This window comes from Haemaphysalis longicornis, unplaced genomic scaffold, assembly GCF_048455015.1.
Source record: "Haemaphysalis longicornis isolate Haplotype H1 unplaced genomic scaffold, Haemaphysalis longicornis Haplotype H1 scaffold_8, whole genome shotgun sequence".
Classification (NCBI taxonomy): Eukaryota; Metazoa; Arthropoda; class Arachnida; order Ixodida; family Ixodidae; genus Haemaphysalis; species Haemaphysalis longicornis.
Window position 1 is genome coordinate 193,173,264 of NW_027526445.1, and position 21,768 is coordinate 193,195,031.

The following is a 21,768-nucleotide window of genomic DNA, read 5'->3' on the forward strand; positions in this document are numbered from 1 at the left end:
GCTCCTTTCGCTGCAGCGGAACGTGAGTTCGCCAAACAATTGGCTGACAGCCCGTTCGGTTTCGTTTGCACGGTTTGCGAGCGCCTGTTGTTTCAGTCGGATCTACGCAATGCTCCGGCGCGTGCGTGCAATACAGTGTTTAGTGTTGATGCATTTAACGGTTCCATACCGACGAAATATAAATGTCTGTGTGGAAGCTCATATATCGATGCACAATAAACATTCAAATGCTCCTGTGAAGGCACATTTCACTTTTCTGTTTTGCCAATTGGTACGAAAGAGGGGTCAGCCCCACTTTTTCTGTAAACACGGAAATCAGTCAGCAGGATGCAATTATATTTATGCGCCAACAGCGTCACGCTGTGCTCTGTAGATGCCTTTTGACTCTCTCATGCAGCGAACTTCATTTTGGGAGCGAAACCGTTTTTTATTAAAAAAATAGTGAACCTTTGGTCAGAAATTGGTTCCCTTGCAAGAAAAAAACTGGCACTTTTGGTTCAGAAAATGTGAGGTGCAGCATGGAGGGCCTGCACGTCAATTCGGAAGGAAGGCCGCAAAACAGCCATTGTTTCCCGCAGGCACAAGGGGATTTTGCACGTTTCACGCATCCGTCTTGAAGGCTGGGCTTTCGTACTTCACATGCTGCCCATCCGCACCGCACTGTACGTGGTCACTCAGCTGACCACCAACTTCAGTGACACGATGATCTGTAGTAATCACCCGCCGCGGTGGCTCAGGGGCTAAGGCGTTGCGCTGCTGAGCACGAGGTCGCGGGTTCGATTCCGCTTTTCTGATGGAGGCGAAAAGCAAAAACGCCCGTGTGTATGAGATTTCGGCGCACGTTAAAGATCCCCAGGTGGTCAAAATTAATCCGGAGCCTTCCACTACGGCGCGCCTCATCGCCTGCGTTGCGTCGGCGCGTTAAATCCGACAATCAATCAATCAATCTGTAGTAATTGATTGCAGCACTTTATTTCTAGCTTGCTTAGCATTGGCCACTTGTACAACATGTTATCCCACGCTATCAACTCAGCAAGGACAAGACTTTATGCAGGAAACAAATCAATGAAAGCTGGTTACCTGCTGTGACTAGCGTTCCGGAAAGATTGTTATAGGAAAAAAACTGCGCAAATGGACGGGACGGATGAAGAAGGACAAGACAGGCGCAGCCTCACAACTAATTTATTGGAAAAAAGCCTGCGCACCAATATACCCTTACACGCACATGCGCACCGTCACATCCATTTAATCACAAGAAAGACTCGTTTAGAAATTCATATTCACTGCAATACAAACATAGGGACGCTTCGCAGTTATCACCGTTTTTTCGCATGCAAAAGGCCTCTGTCACTTCTCTTGCCACCTTTTCCTTGCCCCTGCCAAGCACTTTGGTTTTTTTCCACTTGCGGCTTGCAGGGCTTGTTTGCGCAGTCTTTGCAGGGGTGCGGAAGGTGCGAGCCAGTTTTATTCTTTCTCTTATCCGGTCATTCTAAACGAGTCTTTCTAAACGAGTCTTTCTTGCGATGAAACGGATGTGACTGTGTGCATGTGCACGTAAGGGTATATAGGTGCGTAGGCTTTTTTCCAATAAATTAGTTGTGAGGCTGCGCCTGTCTTGTTGTCCTTCTTCATCCGTCCCGTCCATTTGCGCAGTTTTTTTCCGTGTAACTATGCAACACCAACTAGCCCAACAATATGCTTTACTTAGTTCAGGAAAGAGTTGAGGCGCCTGGAATTTGCACGAGACGATTCTTTAAATCTATCCATGAGATGTGTTTATCCGAACAAATGCGGTCGGTACATCTGTTTAAATCTGCACGCCAATATCAGCGAATCCGTGATGCCTTAAATATTTTCTCTTGGATTGACATTGCATCCTACAGTACGATCTAACCACCTTAGTTGTGTTTATTTGTATATAATGGCTTAAAATCGGGTGCCTTCAAGGGAAGCAGTCTCCCGCTCACTTTTCACGTTGTACCCGTCGCAGGCGGCGGAAGCCCCTCCGGTTCACCCGGCTGTGGCTATGGACGAAGGAAACGGGGAAAGAGGCACAGCGGCAGCTTGGAGACCGCGAAACAACTGCGCTGCGGCTTTCGGGGTCTGCGCGGCGTGTGTTGCAGTTCTGGTGAGCGCGGTGGCATTTGCTCTGCTGCATAATGACAATAATGATAAGACAGGGGAAGCGACGACTGTGGCTCCTGACAAGTTCCCCAGTGTTTCCGAGATGCTCAGGGCCTTTATGAACCCCGACGCTAATCCGTGTGAGAATTTCTACAGCTTCGCGTGTGGCAGCTACAACAATACATTGGGCCAGACGCTCAGCCAAATCCAGAATGACGTGTACCGCCAACTGATCGTGACGCTGCTCACTGTCGACGTTCCAGCCGGCCACCAGAGCGCCGCGCAGAAGGCCGCCGCGCTCTTCAAGACCTGCCTGGACGGCACCGACGACACGGCCGCGTTGACGCGCTTCCTCAGCTCCGTAGGCCTCACAGCCAGTTCCTACAGGCAGGCGGACGCCCTCGACAAGATCCTGCTGCTATTCTTCAAGTACGGCATAAACACGCTGCTCGGGTTCAGTCTCGACGGACCACGGGTGGCCTCGATGAAGCGTCTGATTTCGATTACCGCGAACCTACAGATACTGCAGTCGTTCGAGGCGAGAGGAAACGTAACGGCGAACTACTACCTGGTGCACCTCGAGGCGTTCGGGCTTCCTCCGTACGAGCTGGAAAGAACGGAATTTGTGAAGCGGCTCATCGATGCGGAAAACCAGGCCATTATATATACATCTTTTTCACAAATTACTAGTGAGAAGGGAGTTCGCGCTTTTACTTTCACGACGGTGCGAGAATTGGATGTGCTGACACCTCGCCTCCCGGCGAGTCGCTGGAGCCTCCCACTTTCCAGCCACTCCGGCGGTGTCTACGGTGAAGATGACGCACTACTGGTAAGTACGAGCGCATCCCGAGAGCAACAGTGTTCAGTCAGCCGTTTAAATTTCAAGCGCCTGTCTTTCAACTAACAAAAAGAATAGAGGCGAAAATGCATGTGAACTTGCGTGTACAGGCACGGTTTTATTCTGCTGTTTTGTCGAGTTATGATACCCCAGCTTCCTCTATCTAGTTATGGTTTTTTTTTTGTCTTGCCGTACTCTATGGTGATAGCAATTTTGCATAAAGTTTCCAATCTTAAGTGAGCTTAGTGTGCCCCACTTTTATGTGCGAAGCTCTTAAGGGGCTCGGACTGTCGGCGTCTCCTGTCGTCGTATTCTCACCTGGTCACGGTACTGAAACACCGGAACACTCGTTTTCCAACGCCTCGCGCTACAACGTAACGCGTACTAAAAGTGTGCGATGGATAAAACCGGTTCAAAATAAACTAGCACGATTCAAAGATTTGTGTAACGCTCACTAGCTGCCCGCTTCAGCAACTGTCAATCACAAGCAGAAGCTATACCTTGTGTTACACTCGAGCACCCCCCGGCTCTTGACGCTAGGCCTGGTCGGGGGCGGTGGGTCGAAGCAAGAAAAGGCATACTCGCCTGGTGCCGGGGCCTCGTTGATCACCGAGGACGAGCCCCCAGGGCGAGTAGCGGGCGTTGCACTGCGCTCGCGTTGACTTTTGCAACTACTCCAAACTGGGGAAGATGGGGCAAGTTAATTGCTTAAATCCGGTCCAACGCAAGAGAGGGCGCCACCGCCTCGGCAAGCGCGATTGCTTCTCTCACTGTCGCTTCTCCGGCGCCCAATCAGCGTGCGCCGTGTGGCAAGAGAGCGAGACTTACAATCTTTGAATACACTGATACAGTGCATGCTTCGCCTCTCCTCAGCTGTCCCGTTAGTGGAGATGCCCGGGATTTTTCCCTTGCTACTAGCGGGTAACATTTTGTTTTTAACTTATTAAAAAGAAGTCCCGCTACTTAGCAAGTAGCCTTAAGCCTCGATTTTCGTGGTAATTGGAAGTATTGTAGTTTCTTGACAGTCTACCGCGGTATTTATATCGCAAAATGTTGCAAGACATAACCATTGCCAGACGCGATTTCAAGAGCAAGAGGCATCCTAATGTCAGGGGGTATGGCGCTTACCGATGTCAGAGTTCATGAAATTTTGGGGGGCGGGAGAAAACAGGTTTTTCTGATGTTATTTTTTTAGAAAAAAAATTGGAAAACGACGATTCCGCACAGATTTACAGAAACTCGCGACGCTTCTTAGGGCGGAGGCCTTAGATGTCTCATCAAAAGCGAAATAGACCATAGCTGCTGGGTACTGCACGAATGGATCCAAATTACGGCCATTGTGAAAAAAAAATACGGAAATAAAATATACCTAATATATATTTGCGTTCGAATAGGATTTGTTACATGCTGGCATATGCCAGCATGTAACAAGAATTATCCGGATGCGTGCCGCATGACACGTGAGCATGACGGCACCGCAAACACGAAACAGATACATCAAAGAAGCTTCGATGATCCCTGACTATTCCATGCAAATCACTTAAAATGCTGAGGTGCCCTATGATTTTTCCCTGTAACAGTGAATAGGTTTTTATTGTTACAAGCTGCATCACGAGAGTCCCAGCCGAGCTTCCGCTTTCAAAATCTGCGCTCGAATTCACGTCAAGGCATTGATTTGAGAAAGTGCTTCCCTCCCTGCAAATTGGTCGCATTAGAAGAAATTATTGCGGAGAAGGTCTGTCTTTTTGAAATGTTATCCTGATTTACAAAACGACGAAAAACCTGTCAATTTGAAAAAAACGCCTGCTTAGAGGCATGCAATGGGGCAAAATGCTGCACTTGCGAGGTAATCCTGAATGCGCACGAGAGCATTTCTCATCAACGATGTCTGCACTGTCGCGCGTTGTTTGCGGAAAAAGTACTTTGAAAAAGCGCTCTCACTGCGAACACCAAACAATTCATTTGGAAGCGGTATTTGTAATAGTGCCGTGTTTCGACCGCAGGTCAACCACGAAGCCCTGAGGTACTTTGAAAAAGCGCTCTCACTGCGAACACCAAACAATGCATTTGGAAGCGGTATTTGTAATAGTGCCGTGTTTCGACCGCAGGTCAATCACGAAGCCCTGAGGTACTTTGAAAAAGTGCTCTCACTGCGAACACCAAACAATTCATTTGGAAGCGGTATTTGTAATAGTGCCGTGTTTTGACCGCAGGTCAATCACGAAGCCCTGAGGTACTTTGAAAAAGCGCTCTCACTGCGAACACCAAACAATGCATTTGGAAGCGGTATTTGTAATAGTGCCGTGTTTCGACCGCAGGTCAATCACGAAGCCCTGAGGTACTTTGAAAAAGTGCTCTCACTGCGAACAGCAAACAATTCATTTGGAAGTGGTATTTGTAATAGTGCCGTGTTTCGACCGCAGGTCAATCACGAAGCCCTGAGGTACTTTGAAAAAGTGCTCTCACTGCGAGCAGCAAACAATTCATTTGGAAGCGGTATTTGTAATAGTGCTGTTTCGACCGCAGGTCAATCACGAAGCCCTGAGGTACTTTGAAAAAGTGCTCTCACTGCGAACAGCAAACAATTCATTTGGAAGTGGTATTTGTAATAGTGCCGTGTTTCGACCGCAGGTCAATCACGAAGCCCTGAGGTACTTTGAAAAAGTGCTCTCACTGCGAACACCAAACAATTCATTTGGAAGCGGTATTTGTAATAGTGCTGTGTTTCGACCGCAAGTCAATCACGAAGCCCTGAGGTACTTTGAAAAAGTGCTCTCACTGCGAACACCAAACAATTCATTTGGAAGCGGTATTTGTAATAGTGCCGTGCTTCGACCGCAGGTCAATCACGAAGCCCTGAGGTACTTTGAAAAAGTGCTCTCACTGCGAACACCAAACAATTCATTTGGAAGCGGTATTTGTAATAGTGCCGTGTTTCGACCGCAGGTCAATCACGAAGCCCTGAGATACTTTGAAAAAGCGCTCTCACTGCGAACACCAAACAATTCATTTGGAAGCGGTATTTGTAATAGTGCCCTGTTTCGACCGCAGGTCAATCACGAAGCCCTGAGGTACTTTGAAAAAGCGCTCTCACTGCGAACACCAAACAATTCATTAGGAAGCGGTATTTGTAATAGTGCCGTGTTTCGACCGCAGGTCAATCACGAAGCCCTGAGGTACTTTGAAAAAAGCGCTCTCACTGCGAACACCAAACAATTCATTTGGAAGCGGTATTTGTAATAGTGCTGTGTTTCGACCGCAGGTCAATCACGAAGCCCTGAGGTACTTTGAAAAAGCGCTCTCACTGCGAACACCAAACAATTCATTTGGAAGCGGTATTTGTAATAGTGCCGTGTTTCGACCGCAGGTCAATCACGAAGCCCTGAGGTACTTTGAAAAAGTGCTCTCACTGCGAACACCAAACAATTCATTTGGAAGCGGTATTTGTAATAGTGCCGTGTTTCGACCCCAGGTCAATCACGAAGCCCTGAGGTACTTTGAAAAAGTGCTCACACTGCGAACACCAAACAATTCATTTGGAAGCGGTATTTGTAATAGTGCCGTGTTTCGACCGCAGGTCAATCACGAAGCCCTGAGGTACTTTGAAAAAGTGCTCTCACTGCGAACACCAAACAATTCATTTGGAAGCGGTATTTGTAATAGTGCTGTGTTTCGACCGCAGGTCAATCACGAAGCCCTGAGGTACTTTGAAAAAGTGCTCTCACTGCGAACAGCAAACAATTCATTTGGAAGTGGTATTTGTAATAGTGCCGTGTTTCGACCGCAGGTCAATCACGAAGCCCTGAGGTACTTTGAAAAAGTGTTCTCACTGCGAACACCAAACAATTCATTTGGAAGCGGTATTTGTAATAGTGCTGTGTTTCGACCGCAGGTCAATCACGAAGCCCTGAGGTACTTTGAAAAAGTGCTCTCACTGCGAACACCAAACAATTCATTAGGAAGCGGTATTTGTAATAGTGCCGTGTTTCGACCGCAGGTCAATCACGAAGCCCTGAGGTACTTTGAAAAAGCGCTCTCACTGCGAACACCAAACAATTCATTTGGAAGCGGTATTTGTAATAGTGCCGTGTTTCGACCGCAGGTCAATCACGAAGCCCTGAGGTACTTTGAAAAAGTGCTCTCACTGCGAACACCAAACAATTCATTTGGAAGCGGTATTTGTAATAGTGCCGTGTTTCGACCGCAGGTCAATCACGAAGCCCTGAGGTACTTTGAAAAAGCGCTCTCACTGCGAACACCAAACAATTCATTTGGAAGCGGTATTTGTAATAGTGCCGTCTTTCGACCGCAGGTCAATCACGAAGCCCTGAGGTACTTTGAAAAAGTGCTCTCACTGCGAACAGCAAACAATTCATTTGGAAGTGGTATTTGTAATAGTGCCGTGTTTCGACCGCAGGTCAATCACGAAGCCCTGAGGTACTTTGAAAAAGTGCTCTCACTGCGAGCAGCAAACAATTCATTTGGAAGCGGTATTTGTAATAGTGCTGTTTCGACCGCAGGTCAATCACGAAGCCCTGAGGTACTTTGAAAAAGTGCTCTCACTGCGAACAGCAAACAATTCATTTGGAAGTGGTATTTGTAATAGTGCCGTGTTTCGACCGCAGGTCAATCACGAAGCCCTGAGGTACTTTGAAAAAGTGCTCTCACTGCGAACACCAAACAATTCATTTGGAAGCGGTATTTGTAATAGTGCCGTGTTTCGACCGCAGGTCAATCACGAAGCCCTGAGGTACTTTGAAAAAGCGCTCTCACTGCGAACACCAAACAATTCATTTGGAAGCGGTATTTGTAATAGTGCCGTGCTTCGACCGCAGGTCAATCACGAAGCCCTGAGGTACTTTGAAAAAGTGCTCTCACTGCGAACACCAAACAATTCATTTGGAAGCGGTATTTGTAATAGTGCCGTGTTTCGACCGCAGGTCAATCACGAAGCCCTGAGGTACTTTGAAAAAGCGCTCTCACTGCGAACACCAAACAATTCATTTGGAAGCGGTATTTGTAATAGTGCCCTGTTTCGACCGCAGGTCAATCACGAAGCCCTGAGGTACTTTGAAAAAGCGCTCTCACTGCGAACACCAAACAATTCATTAGGAAGCGGTATTTGTAATAGTGCCGTGTTTCGACCGCAGGTCAATCACGAAGCCCTGAGGTACTTTGAAAAAAGCGCTCTCACTGCGAACACCAAACAATTCATTTGGAAGCGGTATTTGTAATAGTGCTGTGTTTCGACCGCAGGTCAATCACGAAGCCCTGAGGTACTTTGAAAAAGCGCTCTCACTGCGAACACCAAACAATTCATTTGGAAGCGGTATTTGTAATAGTGCCGTGTTTCGACCGCAGGTCAATCACGAAGCCCTGAGGTACTTTGAAAAAGCGCTCTCACTGCGAACACCAAACAATTCATTTGGAAGCGGTATTTGTAATAGTGCCGTGTTTCGACCGCAGGTCAATCACGAAGCCCTGAGGTACTTTGAAAAAGTGCTCTCACTGCGAACTCCAAAAAATTCATTTGGAAGCGGTATTTGTAATAGTGCCGTGTTTCGACCGCAGGTCAATCACGAAGCCCTGAGGTACTTTGAAAAAGTGCTCTCACTGCGAACACCAAACAATTCATTTGGAAGCGGTATTTGTAATAGTGCCGTGTTTCGACCCCAGGTCAATCACGAAGCCCTGAGGTACTTTGAAAAAGTGCTCTCACTGCGAACACCAAACAATTCATTTGGAAGCGGTATTTGTAATAGTGCCGTGTTTCGACCGCAGGTCAGTCACGAAGCCCTGAGGTACTTTGAAAAAGTGCTCTCACTGCGAACACCAAACAATTCATTTGGAAGCGGTATTTGTAATAGTGCTGTGTTTCGACCGCAGGTCAATCACGAAGCCCTGAGGTACTTTGAAAAAGTGCTCTCACTGCGAACAGCAAACAATTCATTTGGAAGTGGTATTTGTAATAGTGCCGTGTTTCGACCGCAGGTCAATCACGAAGCCCTGAGGTACTTTGAAAAAGTGTTCTCACTGCGAACACCAAACAATTCATTTGGAAGCGGTATTTGTAATAGTGCTGTGTTTCGACCGCAGGTCAATCACGAAGCCCTGAGGTACTTTGAAAAAGCGCTCTCACTGCGAACACCAAACAATTCATTTGGAAGCGGTATTTGTAATAGTGCCGTGTTTCGACCGCAGGTCAATCACGAAGCCCTGACGTACTTTGAAAAAGTGCTCTCACTGCGAACACCAAACAATTCATTTGGAAGCGGTATTTGTAATAGTGCCGTGTTTCGACCGCAGGTCAATCACGAAGCCCTGAGGTACTTTGAAAAAGCGCTCTCACTGCGAACACCAAACAATTCATTTGGAAGCGGTATTTGTAATAGTGCCGTCTTTCGACCGCAGGTCAATCACGAAGCCCTGAGGTACTTTGAAAAAGTGCTCTCACTGCGAACAGCAAACAATTCATTTGGAAGTGGTATTTGTAATAGTGCCGTGTTTCGACCGCAGGTCAATCACGAAGCCCTGAGGTACTTTGAAAAAGTGCTCTCACTGCGAGCAGCAAACAATTCATTTGGAAGCGGTATTTGTAATAGTGCTGTTTCGACCGCAGGTCAATCACGAAGCCCTGAGGTACTTTGAAAAAGTGCTCTCACTGCGAACAGCAAACAATTCATTTGGAAGTGGTATTTGTAATAGTGCCGTGTTTCGACCGCAGGTCAATCACGAAGCCCTGAGGTACTTTGAAAAAGTGCTCTCACTGCGAGCAGCAAACAATTCATTTGGAAGCGGTATTTGTAATAGTGCTGTTTCGACCGCAGGTCAATCACGAAGCCCTGAGGTACTTTGAAAAAGTGCTCTCACTGCGAACAGCAAACAATTCATTTGGAAGTGGTATTTGTAATAGTGCCGTGTTTCGACCGCAGGTCAATCACGAAGCCCTGAGGTACTTTGAAAAAGTGCTCTCACTGCGAACACCAAACAATTCATTTGGAAGCGGTATTTGTAATAGTGCCGTGCTTCGACCGCAGGTCAATCACGAAGCCCTGAGGTACTTTGAAAAAGTGCTCTCACTGCGAACACCAAACAATTCATTTGGAAGCGGTATTTGTAATAGTGCCGTGTTTCGACCGCAGGTCAATCACGAAGCCCTGAGGTACTTTGAAAAAGCGCTCTCACTGCGAACACCAAACAATTCATTTGGAAGCGGTATTTGTAATAGTGCCCTGTTTCGACCGCAGGTCAATCACGAAGCCCTGAGGTACTTTGAAAAAGCGCTCTCACTGCGAACACCAAACAATTCATTAGGAAGCGGTATTTGTAATAGTGCCGTGTTTCGACCGCAGGTCAATCACGAAGCCCTGAGGTACTTTGAAAAAAGCGCTCTCACTGCGAACACCAAACAATTCATTTGGAAGCGGTATTTGTAATAGTGCTGTGTTTCGACCGCAGGTCAATCACGAAGCCCTGAGGTACTTTGAAAAAGCGCTCTCACTGCGAACACCAAACAATTCATTTGGAAGCGGTATTTGTAATAGTGCCGTGTTTCGACCGCAGGTCAATCACGAAGCCCTGAGGTACTTTGAAAAAGCGCTCTCACTGCGAACACCAAACAATTCATTTGGAAGCGGTATTTGTAATAGTGCCGTGTTTCGACCGCAGGTCAATCACGAAGCCCTGAGGTACTTTGAAAAAGTGCTCTCACTGCGAACACCAAACAATTCATTTGGAAGCGGTATTTGTAATAGTGCCGTGTTTCGACCGCAGGTCAATCACGAAGCCCTGAGGTACTTTGAAAAAGTGCTCTCACTGCGAACACCAAACAATTCATTTGGAAGCGGTATTTGTAATAGTGCCGTGTTTCGACCCCAGGTCAATCACGAAGCCCTGAGGTACTTTGAAAAAGTGCTCTCACTGCGAACACCAAACAATTCATTTGGAAGCGGTATTTGTAATAGTGCCGTGTTTCGACCGCAGGTCAATCACGAAGCCCTGAGGTACTTTGAAAAAGTGCTCTCACTGCGAACACCAAACAATTCATTTGGAAGCGGTATTTGTAATAGTGCTGTGTTTCGACCGCAGGTCAATCACGAAGCCCTGAGGTACTTTGAAAAAGTGCTCTCACTGCGAACAGCAAACAATTCATTTGGAAGTGGTATTTGTAATAGTGCCGTGTTTCGACCGCAGGTCAATCACGAAGCCCTGAGGTACTTTGAAAAAGTGCTCTCACTGCGAACACCAAACAATTCATTTGGAAGCGGTATTTGTAATAGTGCTGTGTTTCGACCGCAAGTCAATCACGAAGCCCTGAGGTACTTTGAAAAAGCGCTCTCACTGCGAACACCAAACAATTCATTAGGAAGCGGTATTTGTAATAGTGCCGTGTTTCGACCGCAGGTCAATCACGAAGCCCTGAGGTACTTTAAAAAAGCGCTCTCACTGCGAACACCAAACAATTCATTTGGAAGCGGTATTTGTAATAGTGCCGTGTTTCGACCGCAGGTCAATCACGAAGCCCTGAGGTACTTTGAAAAAGTGCTCTCACTGCGAACACCAAACAATTCATTTGGAAGCGGTATTTGTAATAGTGCCGTGCTTCGACCGCAGGTCAATCACGAAGCCCTGAGGTACTTTGAAAAAGTGCTCTCACTGCGAACACCAAACAATTCATTTGGAAGCGGTATTTGTAATAGTGCCGTGTTTCGACCGCAGGTCAATCACGAAGCCCTGAGGTACTTTGAAAAAGCGCTCTCACTGCGAACACCAAACAATTCATTTGGAAGCGGTATTTGTAATAGTGCCCTGTTTCGACCGCAGGTCAATCACGAAGCCCTGAGGTACTTTGAAAAAGCGCTCTCACTGCGAACACCAAACAATTCATTAGGAAGCGGTATTTGTAATAGTGCCGTGTTTCGACCGCAGGTCAATCACGAAGCCCTGAGGTACTTTGAAAAAAGCGCTCTCACTGCGAACACCAAACAATTCATTTGGAAGCGGTATTTGTAATAGTGCTGTGTTTCGACCGCAGGTCAATCACGAAGCCCTGAGGTACTTTGAAAAAGCGCTCTCACTGCGAACACCAAACAATTCATTTGGAAGCGGTATTTGTAATAGTGCCGTGTTTCGACCGCAGGTCAATCACGAAGCCCTGAGGTACTTTGAAAAAGCGCTCTCACTGCGAACACCAAACAATTCATTTGGAAGCGGTATTTGTAATAGTGCCGTGTTTCGACCGCAGGTCAATCACGAAGCCCTGAGGTACTTTGAAAAAGTGCTCTCACTGCGAACACCAAACAATTCATTTGGAAGCGGTATTTGTAATAGTGCCGTGTTTCGACCGCAGGTCAATCACGAAGCCCTGAGGTACTTTGAAAAAGTGCTCTCACTGCGAACACCAAACAATTCATTTGGAAGCGGTATTTGTAATAGTGCCGTGTTTCGACCCCAGGTCAATCACGAAGCCCTGAGGTACTTTGAAAAAGTGCTCTCACTGCGAACACCAAACAATTCATTTGGAAGCGGTATTTGTAATAGTGCCGTGTTTCGACCGCAGGTCAATCACGAAGCCCTGAGGTACTTTGAAAAAGTGCTCTCACTGCGAACACCAAACAATTCATTTGGAAGCGGTATTTGTAATAGTGCTGTGTTTCGACCGCAGGTCAATCACGAAGCCCTGAGGTACTTTGAAAAAGTGCTCTCACTGCGAACAGCAAACAATTCATTTGGAAGTGGTATTTGTAATAGTGCCGTGTTTCGACCGCAGGTCAATCACGAAGCCCTGAGGTACTTTGAAAAAGTGCTCTCACTGCGAACACCAAACAATTCATTTGGAAGCGGTATTTGTAATAGTGCTGTGTTTCGACCGCAAGTCAATCACGAAGCCCTGAGGTACTTTGAAAAAGCGCTCTCACTGCGAACACCAAACAATTCATTAGGAAGCGGTATTTGTAATAGTGCCGTGTTTCGACCGCAGGTCAATCACGAAGCCCTGAGGTACTTTAAAAAAGCGCTCTCACTGCGAACACCAAACAATTCATTTGGAAGCGGTATTTGTAATAGTGCCGTGTTTCGACCGCAGGTCAATCACGAAGCCCTGAGGTACTTTGAAACAGGGCTCTCACTGCGAACACCAAACAATTCATTTGGAAGCGGTATTTGTAATAGTGCCGTGTTTCGACCGCAGGTCAATCACGAAGCCCTGAGGTACTTTGAAAAAGTGCTCTCACTGCGAACACCAAACAATTCATTTGGAAGCGGTATTTGTAATAGTGCTGTGTTTCGACCGCAGGTCAATCACGAAGCCCTGAGGTACTTTGAAAAAGTGCTCTCACTGCGAACACCAAACAATTCATTTGGAAGCGGTATTTGTAATAGTGCCGTGTTTCGACCGCAGGTCAATCACGAAGCCCTGAGGTACTTTGAAAAAGCGCTCTCACTGCGAACACCAAACAATTCATTTGGAAGCGGTATTTGTAATAGTGCCGTGTTTCGACCGCAGGTCAATCAAGAAGCCCTGAGGTACTTTGAAAAAGTGCTCTCACTGCGAACACCAAACAATTCATTTGGAAGCGGTATTTGTAATAGTGCCGTGCTTCGACCGCAGGTCAATCACGAAGCCCTGAGGTACTTTGAAAAAGTGCTCTCACTGCGAACACCAAACAATTCATTTGGAAGCGGTATTTGTAATAGTGCCGTGTTTCGACCGCAGGTCAATCACGAAGCCCTGAGGTACTTTGAAAAAGCGCTCTCACTGCGAACACCAAACAATTCATTTGGAAGCGGTATTTGTAATAGTGCCCTGTTTCGACCGCAGGTCAATCACGAAGCCCTGAGGTACTTTGAAAAAGTGCTCTCACTGCGAACACCAAACAATTCATTTGGAAGCGGTATTTGTAATAGTGCTGTGTTTCGACCGCAGGTCAATCACGAAGCCCTGAGGTACTTTGAAAAAGTGCTCTCACTGCGAACACCAAACAATTCATTTGGAAGCGGTATTTGTAATAGTGCCGTGTTTCGACCGCAGGTCAATCACGAAGCCCTGAGGTACTTTGAAAAAGTGCTCTCACTGCGAACACCAAACAATTCATTTGGAAGCGGTATTTGTAATAGTGCCGTGTTTCGACCGCAGGTCAATCACGAAGCCCTGAGGTACTTTGAAAAAGTGCTCTCACTGCGAACACCAAACAATTCATTTGGAAGCGGTATTTGTAATAGTGCCGTGTTTCGACCGCAGGTCAATCACGAAGCCCTGAGGTACTTTGAAAAAGTGCTCTCACTGCGAACACCAAACAATTCATTTGGAAGCGGTATTTGTAATAGTGCCGTGTTTCTACCGCAGGTCAATCACGAAGCCCTGAGGTACTTTGAAAAAGCGCTCTCACTGCGAACACCAAACAATTCATTTGGAAGCGGTATTTGTAATAGTGCTGTGTTTCGACCGCAGGTCAATCACGAAGCCCTGAGGTACTTTGAAAAAGTGCTCTCACTGCGAACACCAAACAATTCATTTGGAAGCGGTATTTGTAATAGTGCCGTGTTTCGACCGCAGGTCAATCACGAAGCCCTGAGGTACTTTGAAAAAGTGCTCTCACTGCGAACAACAAAACAATTCATTTGGAAGCGGTATTTGTAATAGTGCCGTGTTTCGACCGCAGGTCAATCACGAAGCCCTGAGGTACTTTGAAAAAGCGCTCTCACTGCGAACAACAAAACAATTCATTTGGAAGCGGTATTTGTAATAGTGCCGTGTTTCGACCGCAGGTAAATCACGAAGCCCTGAGGTACTTTGAAAAAGCGCTCTCACTGCGAACACCAAACAATTCATTTGGAAGCGGTATTTGTAATAGTGCTGTGTTTCGACCGCAGGTCAATCACGAAGCCCTGAGGTACTTTGAAAAAGCGCTCTCACTGCGAACACCAAACAATTCATTAGGAAGCGGTATTTGTAATAGTGCCGTGTTTCGACCGCAGGTCAATCACGAAGCCCTGAGGTACTTTGAAAAAAGCGCTCTCACTGCGAACACCAAACAATTCATTTGGAAGCGGTATTTGTAATAGTGCTGTGTTTCGACCGCAGGTCAATCACGAAGCCCTGAGGTACTTTGAAAAAGCGCTCTCACTGCGAACACCAAACAATTCATTTGGAAGCGGTATTTGTAATAGTGCCGTGTTTCGACCGCAGGTCAATCACGAAGCCCTGAGGTACTTTGAAAAAGCACTCTCACTGCGAACACCAAACAATTCATTTGGAAGCGGTATTTGTAATAGTGCCGTGTTTCGACCGCAGGTCAATCACGAAGCCCTGAGGTACTTTGAAAAAGCGCTCTCACTGCGAACACCAAACAATTCATTAGGAAGCGGTATTCGTAATAGTGCCGTGTTTCGACCGCAGGTCAATCACGAAGCCCTGAGGTACTTTGAAAAAGCGCTCTCACTGCGAACACCAAACAATTCATTTGGAAGCGGTATTTGTAATAGTGCTGTGTTTCGACCGCAGGTCAATCACGAAGCCCTGAGGTACTTTGAAAAAGTGCTCTCTCTGCGAACACCAAACAATTCATTTGGAAGCGGTATTTGTAATAGTGCCGTGTTTCGACCGCAGGTCAATCACGAAGCCCTGAGGTACTTTGAAAAAGTGCTCTCACTGCGAACACCAAACAATTCATTTGGAAGCGGTATTTGTAATAGTGCCGTGTTTCGACCGCAGGTCAATCACGAAGCCCTGAGGTACTTTGAAAAAGTGCTCTCACTGCGAACACCAAACAATTCATTTGGAAGCGGTATTTGTAATAGTGCCGTGTTTCGACCGCAGGTCAATCACGAAGCTCTGAGGTACTTTGAAAAAGTGCTCTCACTGCGAACACCAAACAATTCATTTGGAAGCGGTATTTGTAATAGTGCCGTGTTTCGACCGCAGGTCAATCACGAAGCCCTGAGGTACTTTGAAAAAGTGCTCTCACTGCGAACACCAAACAATTCATTTGGAAGCGGTATTTGTAATAGTGCCGTGTTTCGACCGCAGGTCAATCACGAAGCTCTGAGGTACTTTGAAAAAGTGCTCTCACTGCGAACACCAAACAATTCATTTGGAAGCGGTATTTGTAATAGTGCCGTGTTTCGACCGCAGGTCAATCACGAAGCCCTGAGGTACTTTGAAAAAGTGCTCTCACTGCGAACACCAAACAATTCATTTGGAAGCGGTATTTGTAATAGTGCCGTGTTTCGACCGCAGGTCAATCACGAAGCCCTGAGGTACTTTGAAAAAGTGCTCTCACTGCGAACACCAAACAATTCATTTGGAAGCGGTATTTGTAATAGTGCCGTGTTTCGACCGCAGTTCAATCACGAAGCCCTGAGGTGCTTTGAAAAAGCGCTCTCACTGCGAACACCAAACAATTCATTTGGAAGCGGTATTTGTAATAGTGCCGTGTTTTGACCGCAGGTCAATCACGAAGCCCTGAGGTACTTTGAAAAAGCGCTCTCACTGCGAACACCAAACAATGCATTTGGAAGCGGTATTTGTAATAGTGCCGTGTTTCGACCGCAGTTCAATCACGAAGCCCTGAGGTGCTTTGAAAAAGCGCTCTCACTGCGAACACCAAACAATTCATTTGGAAGCGGTATTTGTAATAGTGCCGTGTTTCGACCGCAGTTCAATCACGAAGCTCTGAGGTACTTTGAAAAAGCGCTCTCACTGCGAACACCAAACAATTCATTTGGAAGCGGTATTTGTAATAGTGCCGTGTTTCGACCGCAGTTCAATCACGAAGCTCTGAGGTACTTTGAAAAAGTGCTCTCACTGCGAACACCAAACAATTCATTTGGAAGCGGTATTTGTAATAGTGCCGTGTTTCGACCGCAGTTCAATCACGAAGCCCTGAGGTGCTTTGAAAAAGCGCTCTCACTGCGAACACCAAACAATTCATTTGGAAGCGTATTTGTAATAGTGCCGTGTTTTGACCGCAGGTCAATCACGAAGCCCTGAGGTACTTTGAAAAAGTGCTCTCACTGCGAACAGCAAACAATTCATTTGGAAGTGGTATTTGTAATAGTGCCGTGTTTTGACCGCAGGTCAATCACGAAGCCCTGAGGTACTTTGAAAAAGTGCTCTCTCTGCGAACACCAAACAATTCATTTGGAAGCGGTATTTGTAATAGTGCCGTGTTTCGACCGCAGGTCAATCACGAAGCCCTGAGGTACTTTGAAAAAGTGCTCTCACTGCGAACACCAAACAATTCATTTGGAAGCGGTATTTGTAATAGTGCCGTGTTTCGACCGCAGGTCAATCACGAAGCCCTGAGGTACTTTGAAAAAGTGCTCTCACTGCGAACACCAAACAATTCATTTGGAAGCGGTATTTGTAATAGTGCCGTGTTTCGACCGCAGGTCAATCACGAAGCTCTGAGGTACTTTGAAAAAGTGCTCTCACTGCGAACACCAAACAATTCATTTGGAAGCGGTATTTGTAATAGTGCCGTGTTTCGACCGCAGGTCAATCACGAAGCCCTGAGGTACTTTGAAAAAGTGCTCTCACTGCGAACACCAAACAATTCATTTGGAAGCGGTATTTGTAATAGTGCCGTGTTTCGACCGCAGGTCAATCACGAAGCTCTGAGGTACTTTGAAAAAGTGCTCTCACTGCGAACACCAAACAATTCATTTGGAAGCGGTATTTGTAATAGTGCCGTGTTTCGACCGCAGGTCAATCACGAAGCCCTGAGGTACTTTGAAAAAGTGCTCTCACTGCGAACACCAAACAATTCATTTGGAAGCGGTATTTGTAATAGTGCCGTGTTTCGACCGCAGGTCAATCACGAAGCCCTGAGGTACTTTGAAAAAGTGCTCTCACTGCGAACACCAAACAATTCATTTGGAAGCGGTATTTGTAATAGTGCCGTGTTTCGACCGCAGGTCAATCACGAAGCCCTGAGGTGCTTTGAAAAAGCGCTCTCACTGCGAACACCAAACAATTCATTTGGAAGCGGTATTTGTAATAGTGCCGTGTTTCGACCGCAGGTCAATCACGAAGCCCTGAGGTACTTTGAAAAAGCGCTCTCACTGCGAACACCAAACAATTCATTTGGAAGCGGTATTTGTAATAGTGCCGTGTTTCGACCGCAGGTCAATCACGAAGCCCTGAGGTACTTTGAAAAAGTGCTCTCACTGCGATCACCAAACAATTCATTTGGAAGCGGTATTTGTAATAGTGCCGTGTTTCGACCGCAGGTCAATCACGAAGCCCTGAGGTACTTTGAAAAGGTGCTCTCACTGCGAACACCAAACAATTCATTTGGAAGCGGTATTTGTAATAGTGCCGTGTTTCGACCGCAGGTCAATCACGAAGCCCTGAGGTACTTTGAAAAAGTGCTCTCACTGCGAACACCAAACAATTCATTAGGAAGCGGTATTTGTAATAGTGCCGTGTTTTGACCGCAGGTCAATCACGAAGCCCTGAGGTACTTTGAAAAAGTGCTCTCACTGCGAACACCAAACAATTCATTTGGAAGCGGTATTTTTAATAGTGCCGTGTTTCGACCGCAGGTCAATCACGAAGCCCTGAGGTACTTTGAAAAAGTGCTCTCACTGCGAACACCAAACAATTCATTTGGAAGCGGTATTTGTAATAGTGCCGTGTTTCGACCGCAGGTCAATCACGAAGCCCTGAGGTACTTTGAAAAAGCGCTCTCACTGCGAACACCAAACAATTCATTAGGAAGCGGTATTCGTAATAGTGCCGTGTTTCGACCGCAGGTCAATCACGAAGCCCTGAGGTACTTTGAAAAAGCGCTCTCACTGCGAACACCAAACAATTCATTTGGAAGCGGTATTTGTAATAGTGCTGTGTTTCGACCGCAGGTCAATCACGAAGCCCTGAGGTACTTTGAAAAAGCGCTCTCACTGCGAACACCAAACAATTCATTTGGAAGCGGTATTTGTAATAGTGCTGTGTTTCGACCGCAGGTCAATCACGAAGCCCTGAGGTACTTTGAAAAAGTGCTCTCTCTGCGAACACCAAACAATTCATTTGGAAGCGGTATTTGTAATAGTGCCGTGTTTCGACCGCAGGTCAATCAAGAAGCCCTGAGGTACTTTGAAAAAGTGCTCTCACTTCGAACACCAAACAATTCATTTGGAAGCGGTATTTGTAATAGTGCCGTGCTTCGACCGCAGGTCAATCACGAAGCCCTGAGGTACTTTGAAAAAGTGCTCTCACTGCGAACACCAAACAATTCATTTGGAAGCAGTATTTGTAATAGTGCCGTGTTTCGACCGCAGGTCAATCACGAAGCCCTGAGGTACTTTGAAAAAGTGCTCTCACTGCGAACACCAAACAATTCATTTGGAAGCGGTATTTGTAATAGTGCCGTGTTTCGACCGCAGGTCAATCACGAAGCCCTGAGGTACTTTGAAAAAGTGCTCTCACTGCGATCACCAAACAATTCATTTGGAAGCGGTATTTGTAATAGTGCCGTGTTTCGACCGCAGGTCAATCACGAAGCCCTGAGGTACTTTGAAAAGGTGCTCTCACTGCGAACACCAAACAATTCATTTGGAAGCGGTATTTGTAATAGTGCCGTGTTTCGACCGCAGGTCAATCACGAAGCCCTGAGGTACTTTGAAAAAGTGCTCTCACTGCGAACACCAAACAATTCATTAGGAAGCGGTATTTGTAATAGTGCCGTGTTTTGACCGCAGGTCAATCACGAAGCCCTGAGGTACTTTGAAAAAGTGCTCTCACTGCGAACACCAAACAATTCATTTGGAAGCGGTATTTTTAATAGTGCCGTGTTTCGACCGCAGGTCAATCACGAAGCCCTGAGGTACTTTGAAAAAGTGCTCTCACTGCGAACACCAAACAATTCATTTGGAAGCGGTATTTGTAATAGTGCCGTGTTTCGACCGCAGGTCAATCACGAAGCCCTGAGGTACTTTGAAAAAGCGCTCTCACTGCGAACACCAAACAATTCATTAGGAAGCGGTATTCGTAATAGTGCCGTGTTTCGACCGCAGGTCAATCACGAAGCCCTGAGGTACTTTGAAAAAGCGCTCTCACTGCGAACACCAAACAATTCATTTGGAAGCGGTATTTGTAATAGTGCTGTGTTTCGACCGCAGGTCAATCACCAAGCCCTGAGGTACTTTGAAAAAGCGCTCTCACTGCGAACACCAAACAATTCATTTGGAAGCGGTATTTGTAATAGTGCTGTGTTTCGACCGCAGGTCAATCACGAAGCCCTGAGGTACTTTGAAAAAGTGCTCTCTCTGCGAACACCAAACAATTCATTTGGAAGCGGTATTTGTAATAGTGCCGTGTTTCGACCGCAGGTCAATCAAGAAGCCCTGAGGTACTTTGAAAAAGTGCTCTCACTTCGAACACCAAACAATTCATTTGGAAGCGGTATTTGTAATAGTGCCGTGCTTCGACCGCAGGTCAATCACGAAGCCCTGAGGTACTTTGAAAAAGTGCTCTCACTGCGAACACCAAACAATTCATTTGGAAGCAGTATTTGTAATAGTGCCGTGTTTCGACCGCAGGTCAATCACGAAGCCCTGAGGTACTTTGAAAAAGCGCTCTCACTGCGAACACCAAACAATTCATTTGGAAGCGGTATTTGTAATAGTGCCGTGTTTCGACCGCAGGTCAATCACGAAGCCCTGAGGTACTTTGAAAAAGTGCTCTCACTGCGAACACCAAACAATTCATTTGGAAGCGGTATTTGTAATAGTGCTGTGTTTCGACCGCAGGTCAATCACGAAGCCCTGAGGTACTTTGAAAAAGTGCTCTCACTGCGAACACCAAACAATTCATTTGGAAGCGGTATTTGTAATAGTGCCGTGTTTCGACCGCAGGTCAATCACGAAGCCCTGAGGTACTTTGAAAAAGTGCTCTCTCTGCGAACACCAAACAATTCATTTGGAAGCGGTATTTGTAATAGTGCCGTGTTTCGACCGCAGGTCAATCACGAAGCCCTGAGGTACTTTGAAAAAGTGCTCTCACTGCGAACACCAAACAATTCATTTGGAAGCGGTATTTGTAATAGTGCCGTGTTTCGACCGCAGGTCAATCACGAAGCCCTGAGGTACTTTGAAAAAGTGCTCTCACTGCGAACACCAAACAATTCATTTGGAAGCGGTATTTGTAATAGTGCCGTGTTTCGACCGCAGGTCAATCACGAAGCTCTGAGGTACTTTGAAAAAGTGCTCTCACTGCGAACACCAAACAATTCATTTGGAAGCGGTATTTGTAATAGTGCCGTGTTTCGACCGCAGGTCAATCACGAAGCCCTGAGGTACTTTGAAAAAGTGCTCTCACTGCGAACACCAAACAATTCATTTGGAAGCGGTATTTGTAATAGTGCCGTGTTTCGACCGCAGGTCAATCACGAAGCCCTGAGGTACTTTGAAAAAGCGCTCTCACTGCGAACACCAAACAATTCATTTGGAAGCGGTATTTGTAATAGTGCCGTGTTTCGACCGCAGGTCAATCACGAAGCCCTGAGGTACTTTGAAAAAGTGCTCTCACTGCGATCACCAAACAATTCATTTGGAAGCGGTATTTGTAATAGTGCCGTGTTTCGACCGCAGGTCAATCACGAAGCCCTGAGGTACTTTGAAAAGGTGCTCTCACTGCGAACACCAAACAATTCATTTGGAAGCGGTATTTGTAATAGTGCCGTGTTTCGACCGCAGGTCAATCACGAAGCCCTGAGGTACTTTGAAAAAGTGCTCTCACTGCGAACACCAAACAATTCATTAGGAAGCGGTATTTGTAATAGTGCCGTGTTTTGACCGCAGGTCAA

General features: G+C 46.4%; 1 protein-coding gene across 2 annotated transcripts in view; it reads left to right on the forward strand.

The window, feature by feature from the left end:
• The first annotated feature begins 1,427 nt into the window (after window positions 1-1,427).
• LOC144149262 (membrane metallo-endopeptidase-like 1) overlaps window positions 1,428-21,768 on the forward strand; it is a 41,411-nt gene continuing 21,070 nt past the window's right edge. Inside the window, exons 1-2 of one of the 2 annotated variants that reach the window (XM_077680814.1) lie at window positions 1,428-1,568; window positions 1,991-2,953. In XM_077680814.1, the coding sequence (XP_077536940.1) occupies window positions 2,027-2,953 (927 nt within the window). In that variant the 5' untranslated portion in view covers window positions 1,428-1,568; window positions 1,991-2,026. Of the gene's footprint in view, window positions 1,569-1,653; window positions 2,954-21,768 lie in introns of those variants that run through there. The other variant, XM_077680815.1, reaches the window with a different exon arrangement.